Source organism: Mesocricetus auratus, unplaced genomic scaffold (assembly GCF_017639785.1).
Source record: "Mesocricetus auratus isolate SY011 unplaced genomic scaffold, BCM_Maur_2.0 Super-Scaffold_100014, whole genome shotgun sequence".
NCBI lineage: Eukaryota > Metazoa > Chordata > Mammalia > Rodentia > Cricetidae > Mesocricetus > Mesocricetus auratus.
In genome coordinates, this window is record NW_024429197.1 from 27725109 (window position 1) to 27750005 (window position 24897).

Here is a 24897-nt window from a genome sequence, read left to right on the forward strand (position 1 = left end):
AAGAAATTTGAATAAATACACAGGGGTTGAATAAATATACCTCAGGGAAGGTTTGATGGTGACAGAAATATCCTAAAGTGGATAGTGGTGATATCTCACACTTGCATAAACATCCTGAAAACTTTTTAACTACAAGGGGTAAATTCCATGATGTGTAAGTTTTGCTGAAGCTATTTAACAAGAAAGAGCAAAAGGCATTGTAAAGGCTTGCCCCGCCTCTTCCATAGGGATTGTATTTCAGAAGACCTGAATTGCTGATAAGAAAAAATTACAGAAGTCTCAGGTAGAGAATGTATCTAGGTGTTGGAGGTATATATGTTTCTCCTGTTTTTTCTTTATTTTTCTTTTTATTCTTTTTTACGGGGTGCCTATTTGTTTAAAGGCTTAGAGTTGGATGGGTGGTGAGGTGGAGAGGATCTGGAAGGAGTTGGGGGAGGGGAAACTGTGATCAGAATATATAGTATGAAAATTTTATCTTAAAAAACAAACAATAAAAAGAAAGTAAGAAAAAATTACACAGTCTGGGGAGATGTTTCAGCAGGCAGAACACTTTCCATACAAACTAAAGACCAGAGTTAAGTTCCCTGAAACCCAGGAAATGCCTTTGGAAAAGATGGTGCCCATCTGTAATCCCAGTTCACAAGAAGCAAAGACATTGGATACCCCAGAGCAAGCTGGCTAGCAGATAAGCCTTAAGTGCAAGCCCCAGGTTCAATGAAGGGAGGTACCCTTCTCAATATATAAGGTGGAGAATGGTCTAGAAGGACATCAGACATCCACTTTAGGCCTACACACACACACACACACACACACACACACACACACCCCACATACAAAAAATTATAGTTAAAAAACACAAGAGAATGATAGTATTATAATAATAAAGAGATGGTTCTCAGTGGATGCTAAAGCTAGCAGATAAGAGGCTGATTAGGAAGTTGAAATGGAGATTTCAGGATAAGGCTGACTAGGGCCAAATGACCAGTCTCTGCATCCTAAGGACAAGATAGTCGTGTCACTTGACACGATACAATAAGCATACAACACCAACTATCAGGGATTTTTGCCAAATAACAAAATGAAGTGAAATAAGCCTCAATCCAAACACCTCCAGTTCCATTAGCAGCTTATATAATAACAAGCAATAAGCAAGTCAAACAGAGCTTTGGTAAGGAAGCAATTAGACAATATGAAAGACAGGAAATTCTGAAGGACCTAGTTTTCTTATTCACAGCATTAAAAACAAATAGAAAGATGTGACACACCATTACAGATAAAAAGAAACTAAAGAAATAGCCACATCATGTCAGAGATTAAAGCCTGACAAAATCCTTATTTTAAGAAGCTAACTTAAAAAGACATGTGGGGTACAGAGGAGGAAACGTTTGACTTAACTGAGGAACTGCTCATTTTGTGAAGTGTGACAACAGCATAGTGCCTCCATCTGTTACACACCTGTAGTAAAATGACACCGTGAATAAAATATGCATTTGAACAGCCCACCTGTCTTGCAAGTGGCCAGCAAGAACAAGGGATAAGGTTAATGAGACCTCAAAAATCACTGAGGCAAGATGGCAGGCACAGGGACATCACTCCACTGAAGTGGGTATTGTCTCTACTCAATAGAGCTTTTATTTTCCAGATTAGAAATCATTAGGGGACAAAGAAAACCATAGCAGAAGGAAGACCAAAAGAAAAGAAGATACTTTGTTAGTGAAGGTTGCTGTGGAAGTTATCTGAGAGGCAAAATGTAAAGACAAACTATATGCCATAAGGACAGAGCAAAGTGAAGCACAGAGTTATGAGAAATGAAACACAAACACTTGAAGACAGATGAGAGGATAAAAAGCAGAATTTCACTGCATGAGTAAAGGATCAAAAGGAAAAAAAGTGAGGGAAATCAAGACCCCTTTCAAGAAACAATCACCAGTAATTAGTAATTTGAAGCCCTAAATTTTCTAGATAAATAGTGGGTTTCTCTCAATGGGAAAAGCTCAAAATGAGAGAAATAGTCGCCCTCAATGCTTGTAATAGATGGTTTCCCGGATACTGAACACGATGTCCAGGAAATACTAAATACATTGGTTTACAGGCAACAATTGCCACTGAGCGTATTTACCACAGTAGAAATACAATGTCAGGTCCTAGAACAGACATGAAATAGCCAGCCCCTGGTGCAAAGCATTTTGCAGAGTCACTAGGCCCTAATCCCATAAAAGCAAGCAGACTGACTTGTTTGCACCCTCCATCCTAAAAGGTTAGCTTGTTGCCAGGTTCCATGTTTTTAAGTTGCTAGAGTGTCCCGGAGGAGGAGAGTGAGGGAAAGCATGAGAGGACACAAGGGAGTGAAGTCACCAGCCTTGAGGCACAAAGACCAGTCTGTGACCTTGGATGCTCTCTATTTTTAGGCATAAAAGTCAGCCTTCCATTTCATAACCAGAGCCTAGACAAGTCCTTTCCAAGTGTACTCCTAGCATGGCTGGCTGTGCAGTTTATTCCAACTGATATACAGATAGTGGGGTAGTACTGTCATGTAGAACCTTGAAAAAAATGTTAACTACTGAACTAAAGGCACAGATATTTTCAGCCAAGCTACTCTGAGACTCTTTGAGACTCTTGAGTTCTTTACCCCTACATTAAGGTTTTGTTTGCAGGACAAAGCTCCACCTATCATGAAACTCCATCAGAACACTTCGTACCTTATTGGCCAAAATATGTAAGTAATTCTTAATTTATCATAGACCACAACAGAAAGGGGAAAAAGTCTCTGTTTATCCACAACAAAAAAGATACCAGTATTTCTATTTTCAGGTTTATTTAAAGATTTTTTTTATTATGAAAATTTCCCAGTTCAACATTTTTGAAATCCTACTAGACTTTTAAGCATCTACTTAACCTCAAATCAAATAGCATAAGGATGATACTTCCTAAAATGTTTTCCAATCAGTAATTTAAAAAAAATTAAAAACTTACATTCCAGCTGTGCAACCACATCTCCAGGGTCTACAGCTTCCGGGAACACCTGCAGAGAGGGAGCACAGACACCCACGGCAAGGGGCAGGATGAGAAGAGGAAGCCAAAGAAGATGTAAGTAGACTGTTTTCCCATTCCCTTTCCCAAACAAAGAAAAATCTTGATTTGCTTGGGGGTTTATTGTTTTGGCTCGGTTTGATTTGGTTTTTGAGAAGAAGACTCATTAAGTATCCCAGTTTGGTCTTGATCTCTCAATTCTTCTGCCAAAGTACCTCAAATTCTGGGATTACAGGAATAAATCACCATGCCAACCCTCCAAACAAATCTTCAATAATTTTCTCGGCTTCCCATCATTTCACAAGTACATTTTGTAACTGGATATGCCTCCCTCTCCTATCACTCACTAGAATTCTTAGCTGTGCTCCTCGGAACCATCTTATCAACCCTCCCACCTCAGCAAGCTAACTCCTCACAAGAAACCTTTGTGTTTGTTAGCTCTCTACTTAGAATTCTCTCCCCTAGACCTTCAAATAACTCAGTTTCATTCAAGGTTCGTTGAAATATTATTGCCGCCTTTGACATTTTTAAAATGTATGTATTTCTCCCCTAATTTCTCACCATTCCCTTATGTGTATTTACGCATTTATTAAACTCCAGAAAGAGATAGTTTTGCCTTGTATTATGTGTATTATGTGTCATCAGTACTTTCCACAAATACCTGTAGTGGTCTATTTTATTTTTGAGGAAAGCAAAGAAGAGGGGGGAGGGAAGGAAAGGAAGAGGAAGAGAGGAAGAGAGGAAGGAGGATGGGAGGAGGGAGGGAGGGAGGGAGGAAGGGAGGGAGGGAGGGAGGGAAAGACTAGAAACAAGACAAGTCTGGGAGGAAGGGGATATGGTTGGTAATTATTACCAATGCCAGTGCTTTTAAGGAAAATGGAGAGAGAGAGACGATGAAACAGAAAAGCACAAGATATTCCTAGGTAAAACGCAACATAGGCTCACCTATTTGTGCTTTAGTTTGTACAGAAGTTATTCAGCAGTCAAGATGCCATGCTTTGTAAGAAGCCCACTAAGCTGTTTTAGAAACAGGCTGGGTCACATCGAGAAAAGGCAATTGATTCAATGCATAATAAAGGGAATATCTTCAAAAGTCTAAACGTGCTACAACTTTCATTTTGAATCAAACCAAAGCACATAGTCTGCAATAATAGTTTATGCTGCAGGATTTTATTCGAAACTGGAATCATAGATTTTTGTTTGTTAATACTTGCCTGATTTTTGTACCCACCTTTTCAAACACCATTCTGGCATTGAAGACCAGAGGAAATGTGGCTGGGACACATTGTGTCTTCTTGTATTGGCCAAACACACAGACACTTAGATAGATGTCCTCCTTGTCTTTCAGCACCACTCCTGGACAAGTCACCTGAAAGCAATTAGATAAGTGACTACACCTGCATTGTAATTCAAATGAGCTACCCCACTAACATGGTGGGGAACAGTCACTTCCCACCCCAGGGACTAGAATTTTCAGCTGCTCACAGAGTTCAGTGAGATGCCTTTATATTGCCTTCCCTCTTAGAAATGTGTCATTTTCTATTTGGTTATTATGCCACATTTAAAATTCTATACATTGACCTTTGAGATATGACCTAATAATTTAATAATTTTAAGCAGTCAGCCTTTGGGTCTCATTTTCTGCTGAAGGCTGATATAGAGTATTCAACATCATGTACTCACAAAGGAGTAGCACCCAGCAGAATTAAAGCATTATACTCAAGGACAGAAATGACACTGCAGAAAAGCATGGCTCTATTTCCCATCACTCTGAAGAGTATTTGTATTGGCCAAACACACAGATACTAAAATAGATGTCCATTCATCCTATCATTAGAAGTGACAGGGTAAAGTTTCAAGGCCCAAAAATTCATTTTCTAGCCTAATCAAGTATATTTTAAATATTAAATAACGTTTAACTATCCTCATTGTCTAGGTTACTTTTATATTGCTGTAATAAGACACCATGAATAAGGCAACTTATAGAAAAAAAAGAAACGAGTTTACTAAGGGCTTGCAGTTTCAGAGGGCTGGAGTCCATGAGCATCATGGGCGAGGCATGGCATTGGAGCAGTAGCTGAGAGCTTACATCTTGATCCACAAGCACAAGGCAGAAAAAGCTAATTAGAATGATTTGGGCTTCTGAAAACTCAAATCCCAATCCCTTTATACACTTCTCCCAACAATGTCACATGTCTAATACTTCTAAAACAATTGCACTAACTTGAGACCAAGCTTTCAAATGCAAAAGACAATAGGAGCCATTGGCAGAATGTATATAGGGAAAACATCGAAGCCACACAAAGACACAACTAAGAAAGAGAACTATAGACCAATTTCCCTCATGAACATCGATGCAAAAATACTCAATAAAATACTCACAAACCGGATTCAAGAACACATCAGAAAAATCATCCACCATGATCAAGTAGGCTTCATCCCAGGAATGCAGGGATGGTTCAACATTAGAAAATCTATCAATATAATCCACCATATTAACAAACTGCGAAAGAAAAACCACATGATCATCTCACTAGATGCTGAAAAAGCCTTTGACAAAATCCAGCACCCCTTCATGATAAAGGTCCTAGAGAGATCAGGGATAACAGGAACGTACCTGAATATAATAAAAGCAATATACAGTAAACTAACAGTTAACATCAAACTAAATGGAGAGAAACTCAAAGCAATTCCTCTAAAATCAGGAACAAGACAAGGCTGTCCACTCTCTCCATATCTCTTCAATATTGTACTTCAAGTTCTAGCTACAGCAATTAGACAACAAAAGGAGATAAAGGGGATACAAATAGGAAAAGAAGAAGTCAAACTTTCACTATTTGCAGATGATATGATAGTTTACATAAGTGACCCAAAAAACTCCGCAAGATTACTCCTAGAGCTGATAAACACCTTCAGCAACGTGGCAGGATACAAGGTAAACTCAAAAAAATCAGTGGCCCTATTATATACAGATGATGAAGTGACTGAGAAAGAAATCAGGAAATTTCCAGACAGCATGGCTTTCAGGCATGGTTATTACTGGCTGTTTTAACCACGTTTATAGTGACAACTCAGAGCTAAAACCAGAGCCAAACTATGTAAGGTATAAATACAATTGGGAAGCATTATATTTGATGGTGTAGACAATGTAGATGCAGATTCTGAAACTGTTAAGGACATTTGCACCTTAAATAGGAACCTCAGGCTTCTCACACTGACAGGAAAGGTGGGGAGGGGGGCGGTGAGACATTTCACCTTGAAGCCCCAGGATGAAACTGAAACCTCGTTGAGAGACTTTCATTTGGATATTCCTGCTCACAATAGTGCTGTCAGGCAAGAGGTTAGCTGTAAGAGGGACTGACCAGCAGCATCCCTGCCCCAGGACATAAAGAACAACAGGTAGCCGTGTGTTACAACATTAGCCTCTGAGAATAGCAAATATCATGCATGTCAGAACAGCTGTGGTTACTTCAAGACTGCCTCAATACAAGGTTTGTTTACTACTTAGAAGGAAGAGGTGGAATGGGTCTCTGGACCTCATCTAAGATTCCTGATGCTCATGCCTAAACCTGGCCAGCTGCATGCAATTCTGCCTTGTGTGTGACCTTGAGGTCTTGGGAGGTACTGGAGTATATAGACTGTGGACAGTCAACTGAAGGGGGAGTAGGTAAGTAGCTATGGGAATATGTTATCCACAGAGGGATGAGACATCCTGGTGGTAAGGCTGCTTTGGGGTCACCTACCCAATAAACTCAGTGGCTTCCCAAGATGGGCTCTGGTGGAATTGTGTTTAGGTTTGTTATTAAAGCTTTATAAGGAAAGGAAAGATGTTTGACATTGTCTCCTAAGAGAAAGAATGCCTCCAGCAGGTAGTTTCTCTGGCTTGGCCATAGATAGTGTAGGAAGGTCACTTGAAACAAGATGTGAAAATAATGTGTGGCAATCCCTTCAGACGGACAAGCTCATGGCTCCCAAAACAGGATGCAAAGTCCAATAGGTGCTAGTGGTCTTTAGCTGGGTCAGTTAAAATCAACTTCATAGGCAGCCACCCTCATGGGAAGTATGAGCAGTACCATTACCCTTTTCCCCTAGAGAACTTTTTTACTTTAGGAGTAAGTTAAATCCATACTTTTATTTTATCTTCAAAATAGAATGGATTATGGGTAAAATGTACTTTCATCAACGAGGAAAAAAGCACACCTGAAATGCCACCCTTGGGGAAGGTGCATTGAAAGGAACAACAGAAGAGAAACATAAGGCTAAGACTAGGACCATTACTGTTTGTCTAGGCCTTGCTCCTTTTTTAAAGAGCATATTCTTATTCTAATGAACTTTTGACTGCTTGGTCTACTAGTGTATTGCATCAGAATTCTCCTCTTTTAAGAGCACAAGAACAGACACAGCCTCTCAAGTCAAGATCAGAGGGTACTGAAGATCTCCCAGTAACAGAGTCACACAGGTAAGGGCTTCCTGTGCAGCACACACAGAGGTCAGTCACTGAAGCCATGTTCCCAGAGGGTCCAGCTTTAACTTTGCAGACACTCAGAATACAAGAATGAAGGGGGTCATTGGAGGTATATGCAAATGTTTGAGAAAAAAGTCTATGAGGTAAAATAAAAATTCATAGCAGGGTCTGATTCCCTGTACAGAGCTCCTGAGCTAGCATGAACTTTGGAAGTTCCAACACTCAAGAAGGTTCCAGAAGCACTAATTATCCATTGAAGAAAATGACATGTACTGACTAGAGGTGGCCTAAGGGAAAAGTTACATGTGTAGTGTCTGGGCCCATAGAAATGGCTCCACTTCAATTTGACTTAAGGTCAGATCTTAATCTCTCAAGATTAAACAACAGAATATTTGGCCTAAAAAGTAACTAATGAATGTCTTATTTTAACAACAGGATATTTAAGGTGTGACTATTGTCTATCTTGCCTTGACAACAGGATACCCAGTTTAGGGTGTAGTTACTTGATGTTTTGGGTGTTGAAAAGGTAATTACACTTGCCTGTTCTTTTGTATATTGGTAACGAAGTCTCCTTGCCTTCCCCCACTTTTGAATGGGGTGTATAAAGACGGTATGTAATAAAGTTGGGGATTTTTCCCCAATATTCACTAGCGTGCCCTCCTGACTCTATCTCTTGTTTCTTGTCTATGTCCTCAATCCACACTCACCCTCTCAGTTATGGACTGGACAAGTCAGCTGGACTGGACAAAAGCTACACAAAAATGTAGGCTTTAATGTTGGCCCTGCAGGAGTTCAGTCTTCCTTTGGTGTCATTGTCTCATAATATCCTACTTTTCCCCCTTTGAGGAATGGGAATGATGCTCACCTGTAACATCATATGAGTAACATATAATTTGATTTTGATTGTACATGGGCTCCTGTTAAGAAACTACCTTTCATCCTAGTTAGCTTCAGCTGTCAACTTGACACAGTCCTGAGTTGTGTGAGGGAGTTCTAATTGTGGGACTCCCTCTATCAGACTGGCCCTTGAGAATATCTGTGGGGATTTTCTTAACTGATAATTGATAGAGAGCTTGTTCCACTGTGGGTGGTGCCTGAGCAGGTGGGATGAACTATACAAAAAAATCTCACTGATCAAGTCAAGAGAGAAATAGGCAGTAAGTAGCATTCCCCTATGGCTCCTACCTCCAGGTTCCTGTCTGATTTCCCTGTAAGATGGACTTTGACCTGGAATTTTAATATGAAATAACCCCTTTTTCTCTCCAAATTATTTTTGGTCATATTGTTTATCACAGCAACAAAAAGGCAAACCACAATAGAAATGGGTACCAGGAACGAAGTTTCCGGGAAGTTTGAGAGTCACTCAAAAATTCTATCAAGATGATTTATATATTTGAATGAAGAATCTGGAAGTGAAACTTGCTGTGCTTGAGTGGGACAATAAATACTGGTCCTCTGGGGATGAAAACTTAGCTGTGATGAATAAAAGGTTCACTAAGGTATTGAAGAAGTCAGAACAATGGGACATCCACAAGGTCAGTCATAAATGTGGAGTGGAGCTGACTTGAACCTATGACACAAGCTGTGTATGCTGTGAATGGCAGAGACAAAGAAGTAAAATGACCCAAGCCCTTTAGTACACAGAAGATCACGAATGAATCACAGACCTCAAGATCTCAGACACTGAGCTATTTATTTACACTATAGTTTTGCTTTGTTCATACTGTAACTGGCACGGTTCTTCTCACTTGGAATACTGTTTGGCTTGGGTTTGTTATTTGTTTTTATTTCCCCCTTTTCATTTTTTTATTTTACAGAATCCCACAGTTAAAAGAGCATAATTTTTTAAATCAATTTTTAAAGACAGTGGGACTTTTAAAGTTGTACTGTGTTCCATACTATATAATATTAATGTGAAATCTTAGGGAAGACAAAAATGAAAAGTTATGGTTTAAAATGACATACTGATGTATCAAGTTGACAAGGAATGGAATCTCCTAGTTAGTTTCAACTGTCAACTTTGACACAGCCCTAAGTTATCTGAGGTAGTCCCAGTTGGAGGACTGCCTCAATCAGATTGGCCTGTGGGCATATCTGTGGGACATTCCCTTGATTACCAATTGATTGAGGAGGACTCAGTCCACTGTAGGTGGTGCTATCCCTAGGCAGGCAGGCCCAGACTGTATGAGAAAGCTAGTAGAGCAAGCTACAGGAGTGAGGCATGAAGCAGCATTCCTCAGTGGTTCAGATTCCTGACTTGAGTTCCGGCCTCAGTTTCCTCAAAGATGGACTTTGATCTGGACTGGATGTGTAAGATGAAGAAATAGTTTCCTCCCCAGTAGCTTTTGATCATGTTGTTTATCACAGCAACAGAAAACTCAACTACAACACCTTGAGTCTGAACAACGTTAAGACTATGGTAGGCTGGGTGGTGGTGGCACATGCCTTTAATCCCAGCACTCAGGAGGCAGAGGCAGGTGGATCTCTGTGAGTTCGAGGCCAGCCTGGTCTACAAGAGCTAGTTACCAGGCTAACTAAGGCTGTTACCCAGAGAAACCCTGTCTCAAAAAAATCAAAAAAAGAAAAGAAAATGGTGACACTTAAATTTTGACTGAGTGTATCTTTCGTTATGAGAACATGATGACCTTTAGATAGGATGTCATGATTTAAATCTAGACTATCCCCCACAGCTTCCTGCTTTAAGCACTTAGTTTCTTGTTAAGCACATGTGATGTTTGGAATCTCAGATGTAGGCCAGTGGGGCAGGACTTTGAAGGGAGCTCACACCTCAAGCTCCCATCTAGCTGCCAGTTCCTGGTCTGCTACCATGTGAGGGATCTTGTTCCCACTGCCATAAACACTGCCATGCCTTTCCTGGATGAACTGAAATTGTGAGCCAAAATAAATATTTCATTGCTTAAGTTGGTCCTGTCAAGTATTCTGGTCACAGTAACACACAAGGAACTAATGTAAGTACCAGAAAGACTCATCTGCATACAATCCATCTGTTCTATGAGCCAAATAGAGTCTTCTCAAGGATTTGGAATATTCTTCAAGTCTACTGAGTTCTCATAATTTTTTAATATTGTTTCGCTGAACTTTCTATTCTCTCACTCCCCTATGATAGAACAGGGCATATAAATTTCTGGATTATGCTAAACTGCAAAAATTCACACTCCTTTGATACATTCCTCCCTTTGTCCATTAAGAAAATTGTATGACATTAAAAGGTACCATCAGCAGTTAGTCCTTCCTCATCCCCCTATGTTTAGCCTTTTTTGTTCTCTTCTCTTCATGTTATCCTGTACCAACATCGACATTTGTATACACACACACACACACACACACACACACACAACTAGCTGAATTCTGTATATTAAAGAGAACAGATGGCTTGTTTCTGAGATTGTGTGAATGCAGATAATGGACATGAGTTATGAAAGAAATACAAAGCTAATTATTTTTCTAGTTCTAATTCTGTCATGAATTTTTTGTTTGTTTTAGGTCATGGATAAGAACATAACATATTTGATATTAAAAGTATAAAATTTAATATGAAGCCTCACAGTTTCCATTCTAAATGCCAATCCTAAATGTATATAAGCTCATTATTTGTAAAAATCCCAGGGCTAGTGAATTTTGGTATGTGATATTTTTATTTATTTGCAAGGTTTTTTATAATAAATTTTATAAAAAAACAAAAGCTACTACCATTTAGTTACATAAATTATATAAATGCCTATAAGACGCATTTAAATTCAAAGATACAAATTGGCAATTAAAAGATAGAGAAACATATAGCAATCAAGCTATAACTAAAAGAGTCATACTAAATACACTAATAAACTAAGACACAATAACCAAAAAGGCAATTAATTATCATATAGCAACTGGAAATATAATAAGAAATACATCAAGATGACACAGAAATTATAATCATGTAGAACTAACAGAACCCTAAATAATGTAAAGTATGCAGATGAGCATCTCTCCAACTTGTTAAACAAATCTGAAAATGTTCAACATGGGTTGAGATTAGGAAAATGCACATAAACACAATGTGATTATCCCCTCCATTAATTAGGATGGCTATAATAAAGCATAGACAATAACAAGAAATTATAACTTTATTATGTCTCCAATACACATAAAAATCATAAAGCTACTATGGAAAATGTTTGAAAGTTCCTCAGAATAACCAAACAAGCTAGCCATAAAGTTCATCTGTCGGATTCCTGGATTGTCAGGACCAATTAAAGCCTATTTCTTCATAAAAGTTAATATACCAGCATAGAATAATTATCCATAGTATCCAAACAGTTGACACAATTCAAGTATTCTTCAACTAATAAATGGATAAGCAAATGTGGTATATTCACACAACATATTATTATTTGACCATAAAAATGAATAACGTACTACATCCATGCCATCACAGGGCTAAAACTTAACTACATCATGCAACACGACAGAAATAATTACATAATTCCTTTTATAGTTTGTGCACAGTAATCAAATCCTTAGACATAAATTGATACTAGGTCACAGGATGGAAGAAGAGATGACAGATGTAACAATCACCAGCTTCCTCAGTAGGGAGGAACATTTTAGATGTTTCATACCGAGTCACACCCAACTCCGAAGGGAAACAGCAACTTGTAAAGTTAGAGCATGTGTGTAAGAAATACATACACAAAATATTTTTTTTCATTGTCATACCCTATCTTCCCCAAATGGCTTCTGGTCATGCCTTCAACAGTATGGGGAAATTTCTAGAGACGATCAGTTGCTAAGGGGAGAAGACCACACTGACTATGGCAATACCATTCCTCTGTGCTGTGGGCACAGACACAATAAAAGATTGAAAGGTGAAACCCAGCCCAGTGCCCTTGTTCTCCTTGGACTCATCCGAGCTATGAAGAGGTGCCTCCATCTCACACTTCCAACACTATGATAATCTACATGACAATAAGTCTAGAATCGTGGAGCTAACTGACCATGGACTATATATATATCCTTTGAACCTAGGGCCCAAAGTAAAGATTCTTCTTTCCAGTTTCCATCAGATAATTAGTCACAGACAGGCAAAGGTAACTAAGACAGACCAGTAGTCCCATTTTTATAACTAAGTCTGACTTTGTAGACTGAGATCTGTTGGAGGAATTTGGAAGAGTTTGGGGGTGTATGTTAGAAAAAGCTTTCCATGGCAAGCTTTTCAGGAGAGCTTAGCAGGTGGTTCTGGTTGGAGTTCAGGAGACTGAAACATGCATCAGAACAAAAAGACAGATCGACTCAGGAGGCTTCCAGATGGGAACAAACACTTTATTTAGAATTGGACTGGAGGCCATTTATGTTAACATTTTGGCAGAGAAACTGTCAACATTTTGACCATGTCTTAAGGTATTTGTTGGAGATCAAGTTCAGATAACAGATTTATTTGACAAGTACTGAAGCTGAGGTGGTTACCACTGTCTGTTCTATGCTAGATTTACTACTAGAATTGGGAGCAAAATCCAAGCAGAAGGCTTTGGAAAGTTGGCAGGTAGATAAAAAAGGACCAGGTTGAAAGTTCTGGGCATGTAAGGGGTTTCTCAGGACACATCATGCTCTGCTCCTTGATCTCCCAGAATATGGAGTACTGCTAGGTGAGAATTTACTTGACTGAGCAATTATGGTCCACACACTTGGTGAAAACTGGCCAAATCCTGAGATGTCCTCAAAACATGTTTCCCATAAGTATAAATGCATTGCTTCCTTTCAAAAAACTCTTGTCTATAACTATTTTAATTCTAGGTATTATCCTAGGTCTGAATTATATCAAATGTGCAAGTGTTTTCACACTCTAATCCCAGCTCATGGAAGGAGGAGGCAGTAAAATATCTGGGAGTTTGAGGCTAACCTTTTCTACACAGTGAGTTCAGGCCAGCCAGGACAACATAGTGAAACACTGTCTCAAAATATAATATTAGCATGTTATGTGTACATGAAAGTATGTATATGTGGCTTATGTATGTTTGAGGTAGAGCAGAAGTATGTGAATAATACACACATAAATTCTATGTATTTGGAAAGTAATCTTTTAAATAGGTCATAAAGTATAGTGGGAAAAACAAGAATTATAAACTATTTGATGCCAAGTAATTTAAAAATTGCACTATCAATATTTTGAAATGGTGGCAGGCCTTACTGGGAAGTAAATCAAGTTCCTTGGGAAGATAATACAATGAGAAAAATACTGAGAAATGCAAAGGAGTATAAAAGACTTAGGATGGTGGTTAGCCCAAAGAAGGGAAGCAGGTATTTTTTTAGGAAGATAATACTGGAAATGGCATTCTTATCTGTAACGTTTACTTATTAAGCAGGGAGCAGAAGGATGATTTTCATTATGTTATTGCTTGTAAAGTTTCATATATCTAAAATGTTTTAAATGAAATGTTTAAAGGATAAAGATAAATACACATGTAACTCAAAAACCTAAAACTCTCAAATAAACACACAAATGAAACTAAATTTAAAAATCATCCAATCCAACCCAGCAAAGCAAATGGAATCAGTATATTCTAAACTAAAAATAATTTGTCACAGAGAAAGAAAGAGTTCAATATCCATTCTGGGGCTGGCGAGGGTGCTCAGTGGTTAGAGCACTTATTGCTCTTGTAGAGAAACTACACTCCTGTAATGTGGTTCATAATTCCAGTACCTAGGGATCTGATACCCTCTTCTGGATTCTGCAGGCATCTTCACTCAAATGCACATCCCACACAGACACACACACACACAAATACATGTAACTAAAAAGATGAATGAATAAAATCTTTTTAATGTCCAGTTTTACAGACCATGGGAACAATATATAACAATTGTTAAATGGTAATAATATCTATTACTTATATTTTTCCTGCTGTTAAATGGAGGAAGTCATCATTATCTTCTATTTATATTTTTCTGTTAGTCTCAACTATCTTGAAATTAAATGTTTTTAATGGTAGCATGACAGTGTCTGATTGAATAAGGGTCACAAGTATGAACGATCCAGATGTATGTACTGCCCTGTTTGCTGCATGCTGCCATTAGCTGGAGTTAGTTAATGAAGTGAAGTAAATATAGAGGTGAAAAACTCAGAATTACATAAAATTAACCAAAACAAGCATTAAAGAAAGTTCTCCACTTTCCTTGCTGATCTATTTAAGCTCGACATTATTTTCTTCCTTCTTTTATTATTATTATTATTTATTTTTAAGTTTAAATTTAGATTAGAAACAAGGTTGCTTCACAAGTCAGTTCAGGTCCCTCTCTGTTTCCCTTCCCTCCTCCCTTGCCCTTCCCCCAACCCCCCCCCAATATCCCCTCATTTCCCCAGGGAGAGTGAGGCCCTCCATGGGGGTATCCATAGTCTGTCATTTCATCCAGGACAGGGCCTAGACCCTCCCCCAAGAGTTCAGGGTTAGAGTGTGAACATGGAAATACTCAATAGCAAAAAAAGAAGTACAAAGTTGAAACAGCAAAAGCAGTCCTTTCCTATCAAAGATAAGTATCCAATACTAAGTGTAAAAAGCTTTACAAGTATAAGTCTTTAGATGTTCTTTTTAAAAGTGTGACTTGGCATATCATGTCATTCCTGAAAGATTCCCTGAGAAAGTCACACTTTTCTCCCCAGCAATATATTTTCTAACAAGTCATATGGCTCTGTGGGACAACACAAAATGCTGTGTGATACAGCCAAACCTTTCCTGCCTGCTGTTTTCTCTCATCTTAACCACAACATCACATGATACATCTTCTAATACAACCCTGCAGCAAAAAGTGGACATGAGAGTAAGACTGGAGAGGGGGGTGCCACACTTTCAACCCACAAGTAGAGATCTCTAGCTTATATAAAACTTATTAATGAGAAAAATATTAAATTTCGCCACAAGAGAAAACAAACAGGCAACAATACACCATGGGATGCTCTCTATCTGAGCCTGGTCACTTCAGAAGGTAACATCCAAGAAAGACTTTGATAAGAATGACTCTTTATAGCCTTACCCATGACAATCACAACCAGGCTACAATAAATAACCATCATTAATAGAACAGACAGCAGCAACTCAGAAAGCTTCTGCATATCAAAGGAATTAATTAGCAGAGTGAGAGACAGGTAATGGAATGGAAAAATATGTGGAAACCATATTAAACTATATATTTAATAAAGGGTTAATATAAATATACGTAAGGATTAAAAGAACTCAACAGCAAGAAGACAAAAAAACCCTCCCTACTTTTCCCTAATTTTAAAATTGGGTAAAGGACTTGAATTGTCAGTTATCAAAAGGAGACATACAAATGGCCAACACGTACTTGGAAAGATGCATCCATCTCTAACCATCATGGGAATACAAATCTAATACTAAAATATCACCTCACATTAGTCATAATAGGAAAAGTGTGGATAAATGGAAACCCTTGAATGCTGATGGGACTGTAAATTAGGATTGACATTATAAAAAAGCATAAAGAATCCCAAAATAATGAGAAATATAACTACCTTGCAACCCCACTTCCTTGCAACCCCACTTCCAGATGTATATCCAAAGGGGCACCAGCACACCTATGTTCATTGCAGCATTATCCCCATTCAACAAGACATGGAATCAACCTAAGCATCCATCACTGGATAAACATTGTTTATAAAATGAACTAAACATTTGACACAGTTCAAATGAAAAATAATCTAGCATTTACAATTTATGCATGAGTTGGAGGGAGTTATACTAACTGCTGTAAACCAGACACAGAAGGACAAACACTATGATCTCAATTGTAAATAATATTTTTTAAAAATTCAAACTCACAGAAGCATAAAGCAAAATGCTGGCTACCAGGAACCTGGGAGTGATGGAGGGGAATATAGCAATGTTGGTTAAAAGGAACAAAGTTTCAGACAGGATAAGTAAGTTCTGTGGATATAGTACACGACATGGTGATTACAGTTAATAAAAATGTAGTGTAAACTTGAAACTTACTAAAACAATAATCTTAAATATTCTCATTATAAAACTCTGTGAGGTGACAGACGTGTTAAACTGCTTCATACATACATCAAAACATAACTGCTATGGTTTAAATAAGAAATGTCTCCACCAGCTCATGCTTCTGAATACTTGTTCCCAATTTGGTGATATTGCTATAGTCTGGCCCTGCTTCTGGTCCTCTGTCTGCTTCTTGATCTGCAAAGACATGAACTGTCCTCTAGTAAATAATCTGTGTTATTGGCAAAGCCACTCCTACTTCCATGCCTTACCCACCATGGTGGACTGATAACCTCTGATACCATGAGCCCAAATAAACCTCTGTGTTGGTTTGCAAGGAAAATGTATCTTATAATCTCATGCATTTGAACACGTGGTCTTTAATTGGTGGCAATGTTTGGGGGAGAAGTGATGGAACCTTGATGAGACAGAGCCTTGCTAGAAGAAGCATACATCGCTAGGGCAGATATTGAGGGTATACAGGCTCATCCCATTTCCTCTTCTCTCACTGCTTCATGTTTGCAGATGGAAATATGACCAGCCAGTTTCCCACTCGTGCCACCATGCTACACCTGACTGTGGCCATGCCTTCCCCACCAGGATAGATTCTATCCCTCTCAATTCATAGCCTAGAATAAACTCTCAGTTCCTTAAGTTGGTTTTGAGCACAGTATTTTATCACAGCAACACAAAAGTAAGTAATATACCTCTCTACTCTCTTAATTGCATGTCATGTCATGGCAAAAAAAAAATACAGCTACTTTGTACACTGCAAATACATATATTTTACTTTTATGATTTTTAAATGAACATTATCATATGCATATACAAGAGAATATTACTCCATGATTTAAAGGAACAACCCACTGAAACATGCAACATTATTAAATCTCAAAGTCATGATCAGCATGACACATAACAAAAAAATTACACACTGTATGTCTCCAAAATGAAGTTGCAGTGCTGGTAAACTAATCTAGAGAGACAAATCAGAACAGCAGTTCCTTTCCAATGAGAAGAACAATGGAATGTCATAATAATAGACACTTCTAAATATCGATCTGGGAAATGACATGAATGTGTGAACTTAATCCACTGAAAACAAAATAACACAGAAATAGAGAATTCTCTATAACAAAATGGACTATAAGACCTAACAATTAAATGGTCAATTCAATACATAAACCTCGGATTTTGGTTAAAAAGTTAATTATAAAAATTATCTTTGTGATAATTCAGAAAACATTAATATGGACATAATATTAAGATGTACTATTATGTGCAATATCTCAATTATGGTGTGGAATCGTGGTTTCGTACAATACACTCATATCAGAATATGCATGCTACAGTATTTAGGAGTATCATGGTGTCATCAATTTACTTTCATTTTCAGCAAATGCATTTTGCATATACACATGCACATATAAACAGACAAACCAAATTAATGTACACAGGTCATAAGCAAGACATTCATTAAAATGCTCTTCCAATTACACTGGATGACTATAATTTGGGAGAAAACAAGACGGTACTCTTCACAAATGCAGAGTGATCTCCAGGATGCATCAAATAAAGTGTAGTTTGGTTTATATAATATTCTGCCTGCTGCATAAGAAAATAAATGTCATGTATAAAGAATGTGTATATACGTTTATATCCTGACAATGACAATGGTTACCGATAGCCGTGAGTAAGAGAGTGTGTATCTGTTTATATCTATCATGATATATCAAGGTGAAAAACTTGTTTAACATAGAGCTCCTCGTTTTACAGCTTTGACCTTTATATATTGAAAATGTATTTAAAATTTTTAAGATAAAATTACAATCGAAAAGATATTAAACACATTTGTGGTCCTGTGATTTCTCTGTTGTTCAATTAAATCATTAATCTTGTTTAACTTGTGTGGTTGCTAATAGTCATTTTTGCTCCTGAACATTGGAGTCTTTTAAAAGGTTGTTGCTGGTCAGAAAATATAGCGTTTGTACATCATCACACAAAATAAAGAGATGAAATGCAATGTCTTAGAAAACTTGGGGAACTACAAAATATTGTAACACAAATGTTTATAAAAATAGGAATATTTGCACCCGCATACTCCGGAGGTATAGTTCCCCCCCCCTTTTTTTCTGTAAAATGTATACCAAGAAAGCAACATAGTGAAATAAAATATCTCTGACTCCCTAGTGCTACAATCAGGACAGAGTACTTCCTCTTAACAAAGAACGGGTAACAGAAGGGCAACCAGCCTGTCAGGAAGCTGCTTTAAGTCACGCTGCTACACCATTGGTTACAAAGAGAGAAAGCAGCAGCCAATGACGAACTCTACAGAGACAGGACTTAAGAGTTTCACTAACTGTCCGGGATCTAGCACATTTAGAGATCACTATGCATTATTTTGGTAAACTAATCATTCTTTGCAAAATTTTAAAAAAAATGAAAGCTTCCAGAAAGTCAACTTGTGATTGCAAACAAAGAAAGCTAGGAACAGTATAGCGTTACTGCATAAAAACCTCTGTGAACAGACGCTTGAATCCCTGAAACTCCCTTGCCCCCCACTTCTGCTGCACTTCGCCCCACCCTCGCTTCTCCTTAAGGCTGAACAAAAGACCGGAAAGAACTCTGTAACTTCTTTGCTGGTTTAGGTTCAGTGCTGCTGCGACTTCTATGAGAGGAAGGAAAGTCAGGAAAAAGAGTGCTACAAGCGCGAGTAAGTGCAGAGAAAAGCTAGTTTGAGGCTCTGTGGGAAGAAAATGCAAGGGGTTCCTTGGGGCAGACCCGCAGAATGACAGAGAATGCTCCCTTCTTATGCTGGGATACCAAGAAGAAGGCTGAGTCCATGTGAGGGCACTTCAAGGGTGCAGGCACGAAAACAAATGGAATAAGGAATTGGAGGGGTTATGAGAGAAAACCAGAGTTCTCCTCTAAGGAGGGAAAAGGAAGTAAGAAGGGTCTCTCGGGGATGACACGGAAGAACTTCAAAAATCTCGGAAGGAAACTCTGCGGTGATCAAGGGGAGTGGGGCATTCTCAACAGCCGGAAAGCCCCCCCTCGCTGGAGGACAGGTGGAGTTCCCTGGCCTCAGTTGGATTTACCGAAGGAAGCTGGACAGATCCCCTTTCCAGGAAAGTGCAGAGTGAGTGGAATTGCAAGCTTGAAGTAGCAGTTGTCCTGAAAAGTTGTCCTGAAAACTTTCGTTTCGTGGGACGACTGGAAGGATGAGAAGGAACCCATCTGAAAATCAGGAGGGTTTGGGGGACTGGAGGGAAGAGCTGAAGTGGCATCCAAGGAGTTGGGTCTGTCCTGGGAGGAGAAGGCAAGAAACCCTGTGCAATGACGCCACAAGTAAGTTGTTTTTGGAGTTAGGGACTCCACCTTGATTGAAAAGGGGTTCCTACGCTAACAGAAAGTTTGGGGAAGGATCTGAAAACTCGCAGGATTTGGCTCAAATGTCACACCCCCAGACTGGAGCAAGGGTCCAAGAGTACAGAGAACAAGGGTCACCAGAACAGGAGTAAAGAGGAATTCAAAAGGAACTACTACCCTGGGAGCGCAACTCTGGTGGTGTGGAAGAGATCTGAAAGCACTCCAACGGGAAGTTGAGGTAAGGCTCCCGCGAGGCTAGAGTGGGCGGGCACTTGACATTTCCAGGGGTCCCCAGGGCCAGAGGCGGGCGGCAGACGCTGAGGCTGGGGTGGGTCAGGGTCAGCCCAGTACTCACAGAGCGGATCTCCAGCGCCAGGGCGCATTGCAGCGCCTTCACCTTCGGCATCCGCGCAGGGTGGTGCGGCGGGGAGGGACCCCGGCCTCCGGCCCGAGTGCAGCGGGAAGACGCGGGGCGGGACAGGGACAGGGAGGAGATGAAGTGGCGGCGGCGGTGGCAGCTGTGGCCCCCAGGCCGGGGCCCGCGGTCCAGCCTGGGTCCCGCCCGAGCAGCAGCTGAGCGCGGGGCGCGGAATCGTTGTCATGGCAGCCTGGAGGGGCGGGGCCGGAAGAAGCGCACCGGGGCGGGGCATGCCAGAGTGAGAGACAGAGGGCGGGGCTAGGGGACCAATGGAGGCGGGGCTTATGACGGGGCGGAGTCTTTTGTGATGTCAAGCTGTGAGCGCAAACCGGTAGGAAAGGGAACAGTTTTGCTAGGGGCCTGTGCTCAGGTCTGGGAGTCTTAGGTTCCAAAGTGGTGATGGCACCATGGGGAAGTGGCGTCAGCCTATGGCCTCAGTCTCCCCAACTGTACTATAATTACTAAGTAATCTTCCTTGAGTTTGAATTTTATGATACACTTTACAAAACCAATATAAGAAATAGGGAATTAGCGACCAAGACAAGGGCAAAAACAGGGCTGGAACGCAATCTTTCAAGTAAAATCACAGTTATTGCCCGGGGTCACTATCACGGTCCCCTTCTTAGTCACCTATTCTGTGATTCTCTGTCAGTGTGTCCCTATTTCCCTTCGGGATTTCCTGTCTAATTTACCACTTCAGGAATCTCAATGTTGTTGCTCAGATGGAACTCCAAATAACGCCCACGGTAAGGGGGATCCTGACCATAGATCATCACAGAAACCTAAAAGGCTGCCTAGTTAAAGTCCATGTTAAATTTATTTTACTGTGTAATACATTAACTATGTGTTTATGAAGAGTTTATGTATATGAAGAATATTCAACACATTCTAACAATGGAGGGGAAAGTACCTGTGTTATTAAGGCTAAAAGATGCCTTGAACATTGTCTTACAAACTTTGCCCTGGGAGTAAACGCTGCAATGTCTTTCGTTACAGTAAGTCTTCTGCTGCCATATATGCATTTCCAAACTACATTGCTGCCCAGTTTGTCTTGGTTTATGTTAGATGGATTTAATACTTATATATTCTTCTGTCGCTTGCTTATCACCTTATGCTGAGGGAGTTAGACAATATTGATGTCATGTATTTGAAGTTTCTTCCATAACTAGACAATATTCCAATATAGAAATGTGCATTGATTTATAAATATACATTCTTTATCCTACGTACTATTTATGGTCACCTGCACTGCTTATATTTATTTTTATTAACAATACTGTTATGAACATTTGAGAACATGTTAACACTTGAGAAGTGGCCCCGCAGTTGAAAGCACTTGCTGTTCCAGAAGGCCAGGGTTCAATCCCCAGCACCCACTTTGGGCAGCTCATAGTTGCCTGTAACTCCAGCTGCAGCAGATCTGATGTGCTCTTCTGACACCCTGGTAGACACGTGTACACACACACACACACACACACACACACACACACACACACACGATAATTTTTAAACCTTTAGAGCAGTTGTATTAATGATGCATGTGTGGTGGGATGGAATGGCCCCTTGCAATGTGCAGGTTTTGCATATGTGGGATTTTAAAGTAATACTACTACATCTTCCAAATCTACACCAAATCCTGCTTCATCAAGAAAAATATGAGTGCCCTTTTCACTCTTGCCAACATTGATACTTGCATTTATTTATTTAAGGTTTTTAACTTTTATTGATGCTTTGTATACTTCATATGCATTCTGATCCCAGTTATCTCCCTGTCCCCTCACATCTGCCCTCTGCCCTTTCAACCCACCCCGCAAAAAACAAAACCAAATTTAAAAGAAAAACCAAAAAAAAAAAAACCAAAACAGAGACAAAACAAAATAAAAGGAGAAGAATCTTGTTGTGGAAGCTGTAGTGTTGAGTCACACCGTTTGTAAGCCCTTTAGTCCATTCATCTGTTCTTTCATGAGTTCATTGGTCTGGCTCTAGGCTTCTGGCTTCTGCTACTCCACTGATAATGAGCTATCACTGGAGCTCCTAAATATCCTGTTGTTGTCCTGGGTCATGGAAATCCTGCTGTTTTTGATCTGTAGGTTTGTTCCTTTTACATGCTCCAACAGTTCATAGATACCGTGGATGTTGTGGTGAGCCAGTTCATACCCCTGGTTCTGGACTGGGTGGTAGCAGGGTTGGTCGGTCCACCAGCTTTTCCTCATTGTCACTACTTGGGTTAGCTCTCCAGCACTGCCCAGGCTAGCTCACTCAGTGCAGCCTGCTGCAAGGAACTGAATCATTTCTGCTCTCAGGTCCTCAGATCTGGGTCATCCACACCAGCAGAATCAGTTCTACTGCTTCATCCAGCTAGATATAGGGCCCTCTCTCTCGATTGCTGTAGGGAGCACATGGAGAGGGGATGGTATCAGCTTTTCTGCTCTTAGAACCTCAGGGTTAACTCACCTGTGTCCCTGACCATAGGGTTATCTCTAATGTGCTTCCCAGGTGAGGGGCATGCCTGTGGTGAGGGGTGGAACCATCTTTTCCGAGTTTGGGAGAGGGTGCTGTTCTTCTCTGAGGGGCAGAGCTAGCTCTCCTGCTAAGGTATCCAGCAAGGGGATAGGGTCAGCTATCCCAGGGCGAGTGAAGGGAGGGCCTTGCTCAGTAAAGGGCAGGGCATGGTTTCAATAACCCTTATGCTAACATAGGTCACAGACATCATCACAGACTACAGCTGCTATAGGACCAAGGACCCAGACATGGCCCTCGGAAGCAGCTCAGGCCCAGATGTCACCATGGCCCCCAATGGCAACACAGGTCACCCAACCATTATGATGGTCCATGTGGCAGCATGTTCTCAGGTGGCTGACCAGACCTTGGACATCTGCAAGCCCTATGGTAACAGGAGCCATAGACATCACCCCAGCCAAGACACCTTCATGGCCCCAGGTGACAGCATTAGCCATCTGTATCAGAATGGCCCCAACAGCAGCATGGTCCTCAGACACCTTCACAGCCACAGGTTGCAGGCATTTGGTGGCAACATGGACCACGCACATCAATACAGACCCTGGCTATGGTAGGACCATGGATGTTTGCATTTTTGAATTTTGTATTTTTGATATTCATTATAGTTTAATGTTACATCTCTGATTATCAGTGAGGTTTAGTGCCTTTGCATGCTTTCATTAGCCATCCACGTTCTGGGAGCTGCCTAGTAGTTCCAATGATCATTTTTTATTCAATTGCTTCTCTCTCTCTCTCTCTCTCTCTCTCTCTCTCTCTCTCTCTCTCTCTCTCTCTTCCTTATTTTTCAGATAATTATTGTGTTGTAAATATACTTCTTTGTTTGTGCTTGATCTCTAATTTCTCATATGCAAATATGTGTTTGTGTGTAATACCAGAAAAGTCATTAAGTCTTGAAGTATGAACAAATCAAATGAAGGTCATGGCTCCATATTCCTCCTGACATTGCATTATTGCACTCTCTTAATATATATGAATGCTTCCTAATATATTAAGCTTTATTATAAATTTATATAATATAATATATATCAATCTCTTAATTCATAGTAAAAAGCAATATGTAAATTGGTGTTATCAATCCAACAGTGTCTCTTAATTGTCTATTACTGTGATTAAACATCATTAACCAGGAAACTTACAAAAGAAAGTGCTTGATTTGGGGCTTATGGTTTGAAAGAGTTAAAGTCTCTACTGGAGCAAAGACATGGCCACAGGAACAGCTGAGAGAGAGTTCACATCTTGATCCTCAATAGGATGGAAGTGAGGCTAGGAATGGCACAAATCTTTTAAAACCTCAAAGCTCACTCCTAGTAACACACCTCTTCCAATAAGACCACACTTCCTAATCTTTTTCAAACAACCCAATAAACTGGTGACTAAATATAAGCATATGAGCCTATGGATTTGTTTTTTTGTTTTTTCATTCAAACAACCACAGTCTGTGTTTGGGTTTCTGGCATTTTAAGAAAACTTGGGGATTTTGGTTTGTTTGGTTATTTTTTAAAAATTTTCCTGTGTTTTCCAGATGAACACTGTAGTTTTGCTTTCACATTTTGGTACTGAATAAATCAAGACTCATTTATAGCATCAGTTAGCTCCAGCATTTCTGTTCATTTTTTTGGCTGGATGACTTGTCTGATGGTGAGAGTGAGTTATTGAGGTTTCCCACTGTCAATGCATAAATAGATCAATGTGTTATTTGAGCTTTAGTAATATTTCTTCTACAAATGTGGGTGCCCTTGCATTTGGGGCATAGATATTAAAATTGAAAGATCGTCTTGGTGGATTTTTCCTTTGATGAATATAAAATGTCCTTCCCCATCTCTTCTGGTTAATTTTGGTTTTAAGTCTATTTAGTTAGATATTAGAATGACTACACCAGCTTTTTTCTTAAGTCCATTTGCTTAGAAAAGCTTTTCCTATCCGTTTACTTTGAGGTAACATCTATCTTTGATGTCAAGGTGTGTTTCTTGTATGCAGCAGAAGGATGGATCTTGCTTTCTCATCCATTTTGTTAGCCTGTGCCTTTTTATTGGGGAATTGAGTCCATTGATATTTAGAAATATTAATAGCCAAGGACTGTAAAT

The 24897-nt window shown here is 39.7% G+C and overlaps 1 protein-coding gene across 2 annotated transcripts in view; it reads right to left on the reverse strand.

Annotated features, from left to right (window-relative positions):
* Positions 1–20467, reverse strand: part of Spata6 (spermatogenesis associated 6) — an 85121-nt gene extending 64654 nt beyond the window's left edge. The window contains exons 1-3 of one of the 2 annotated variants that reach the window (XR_005881315.1): positions 20231–20464; positions 4262–4399; positions 2974–3022 (exon numbers count right to left, since the gene is read on the reverse strand). Coding sequence is in view for 1 of the 2 variants with exons in the window: in XM_005072100.4 (XP_005072157.1) it covers positions 2974–3022; positions 4262–4399; positions 20231–20281 (238 nt within the window). In the remaining variant the exon portion in view is untranslated. Of the gene's footprint in view, positions 1–2973; positions 3023–4261; positions 4400–20230 lie in introns of both variants that reach the window. The other variant, XM_005072100.4, reaches the window with a different exon arrangement.
* Between the last annotated feature and the right edge of the window lie 4430 nt (positions 20468–24897).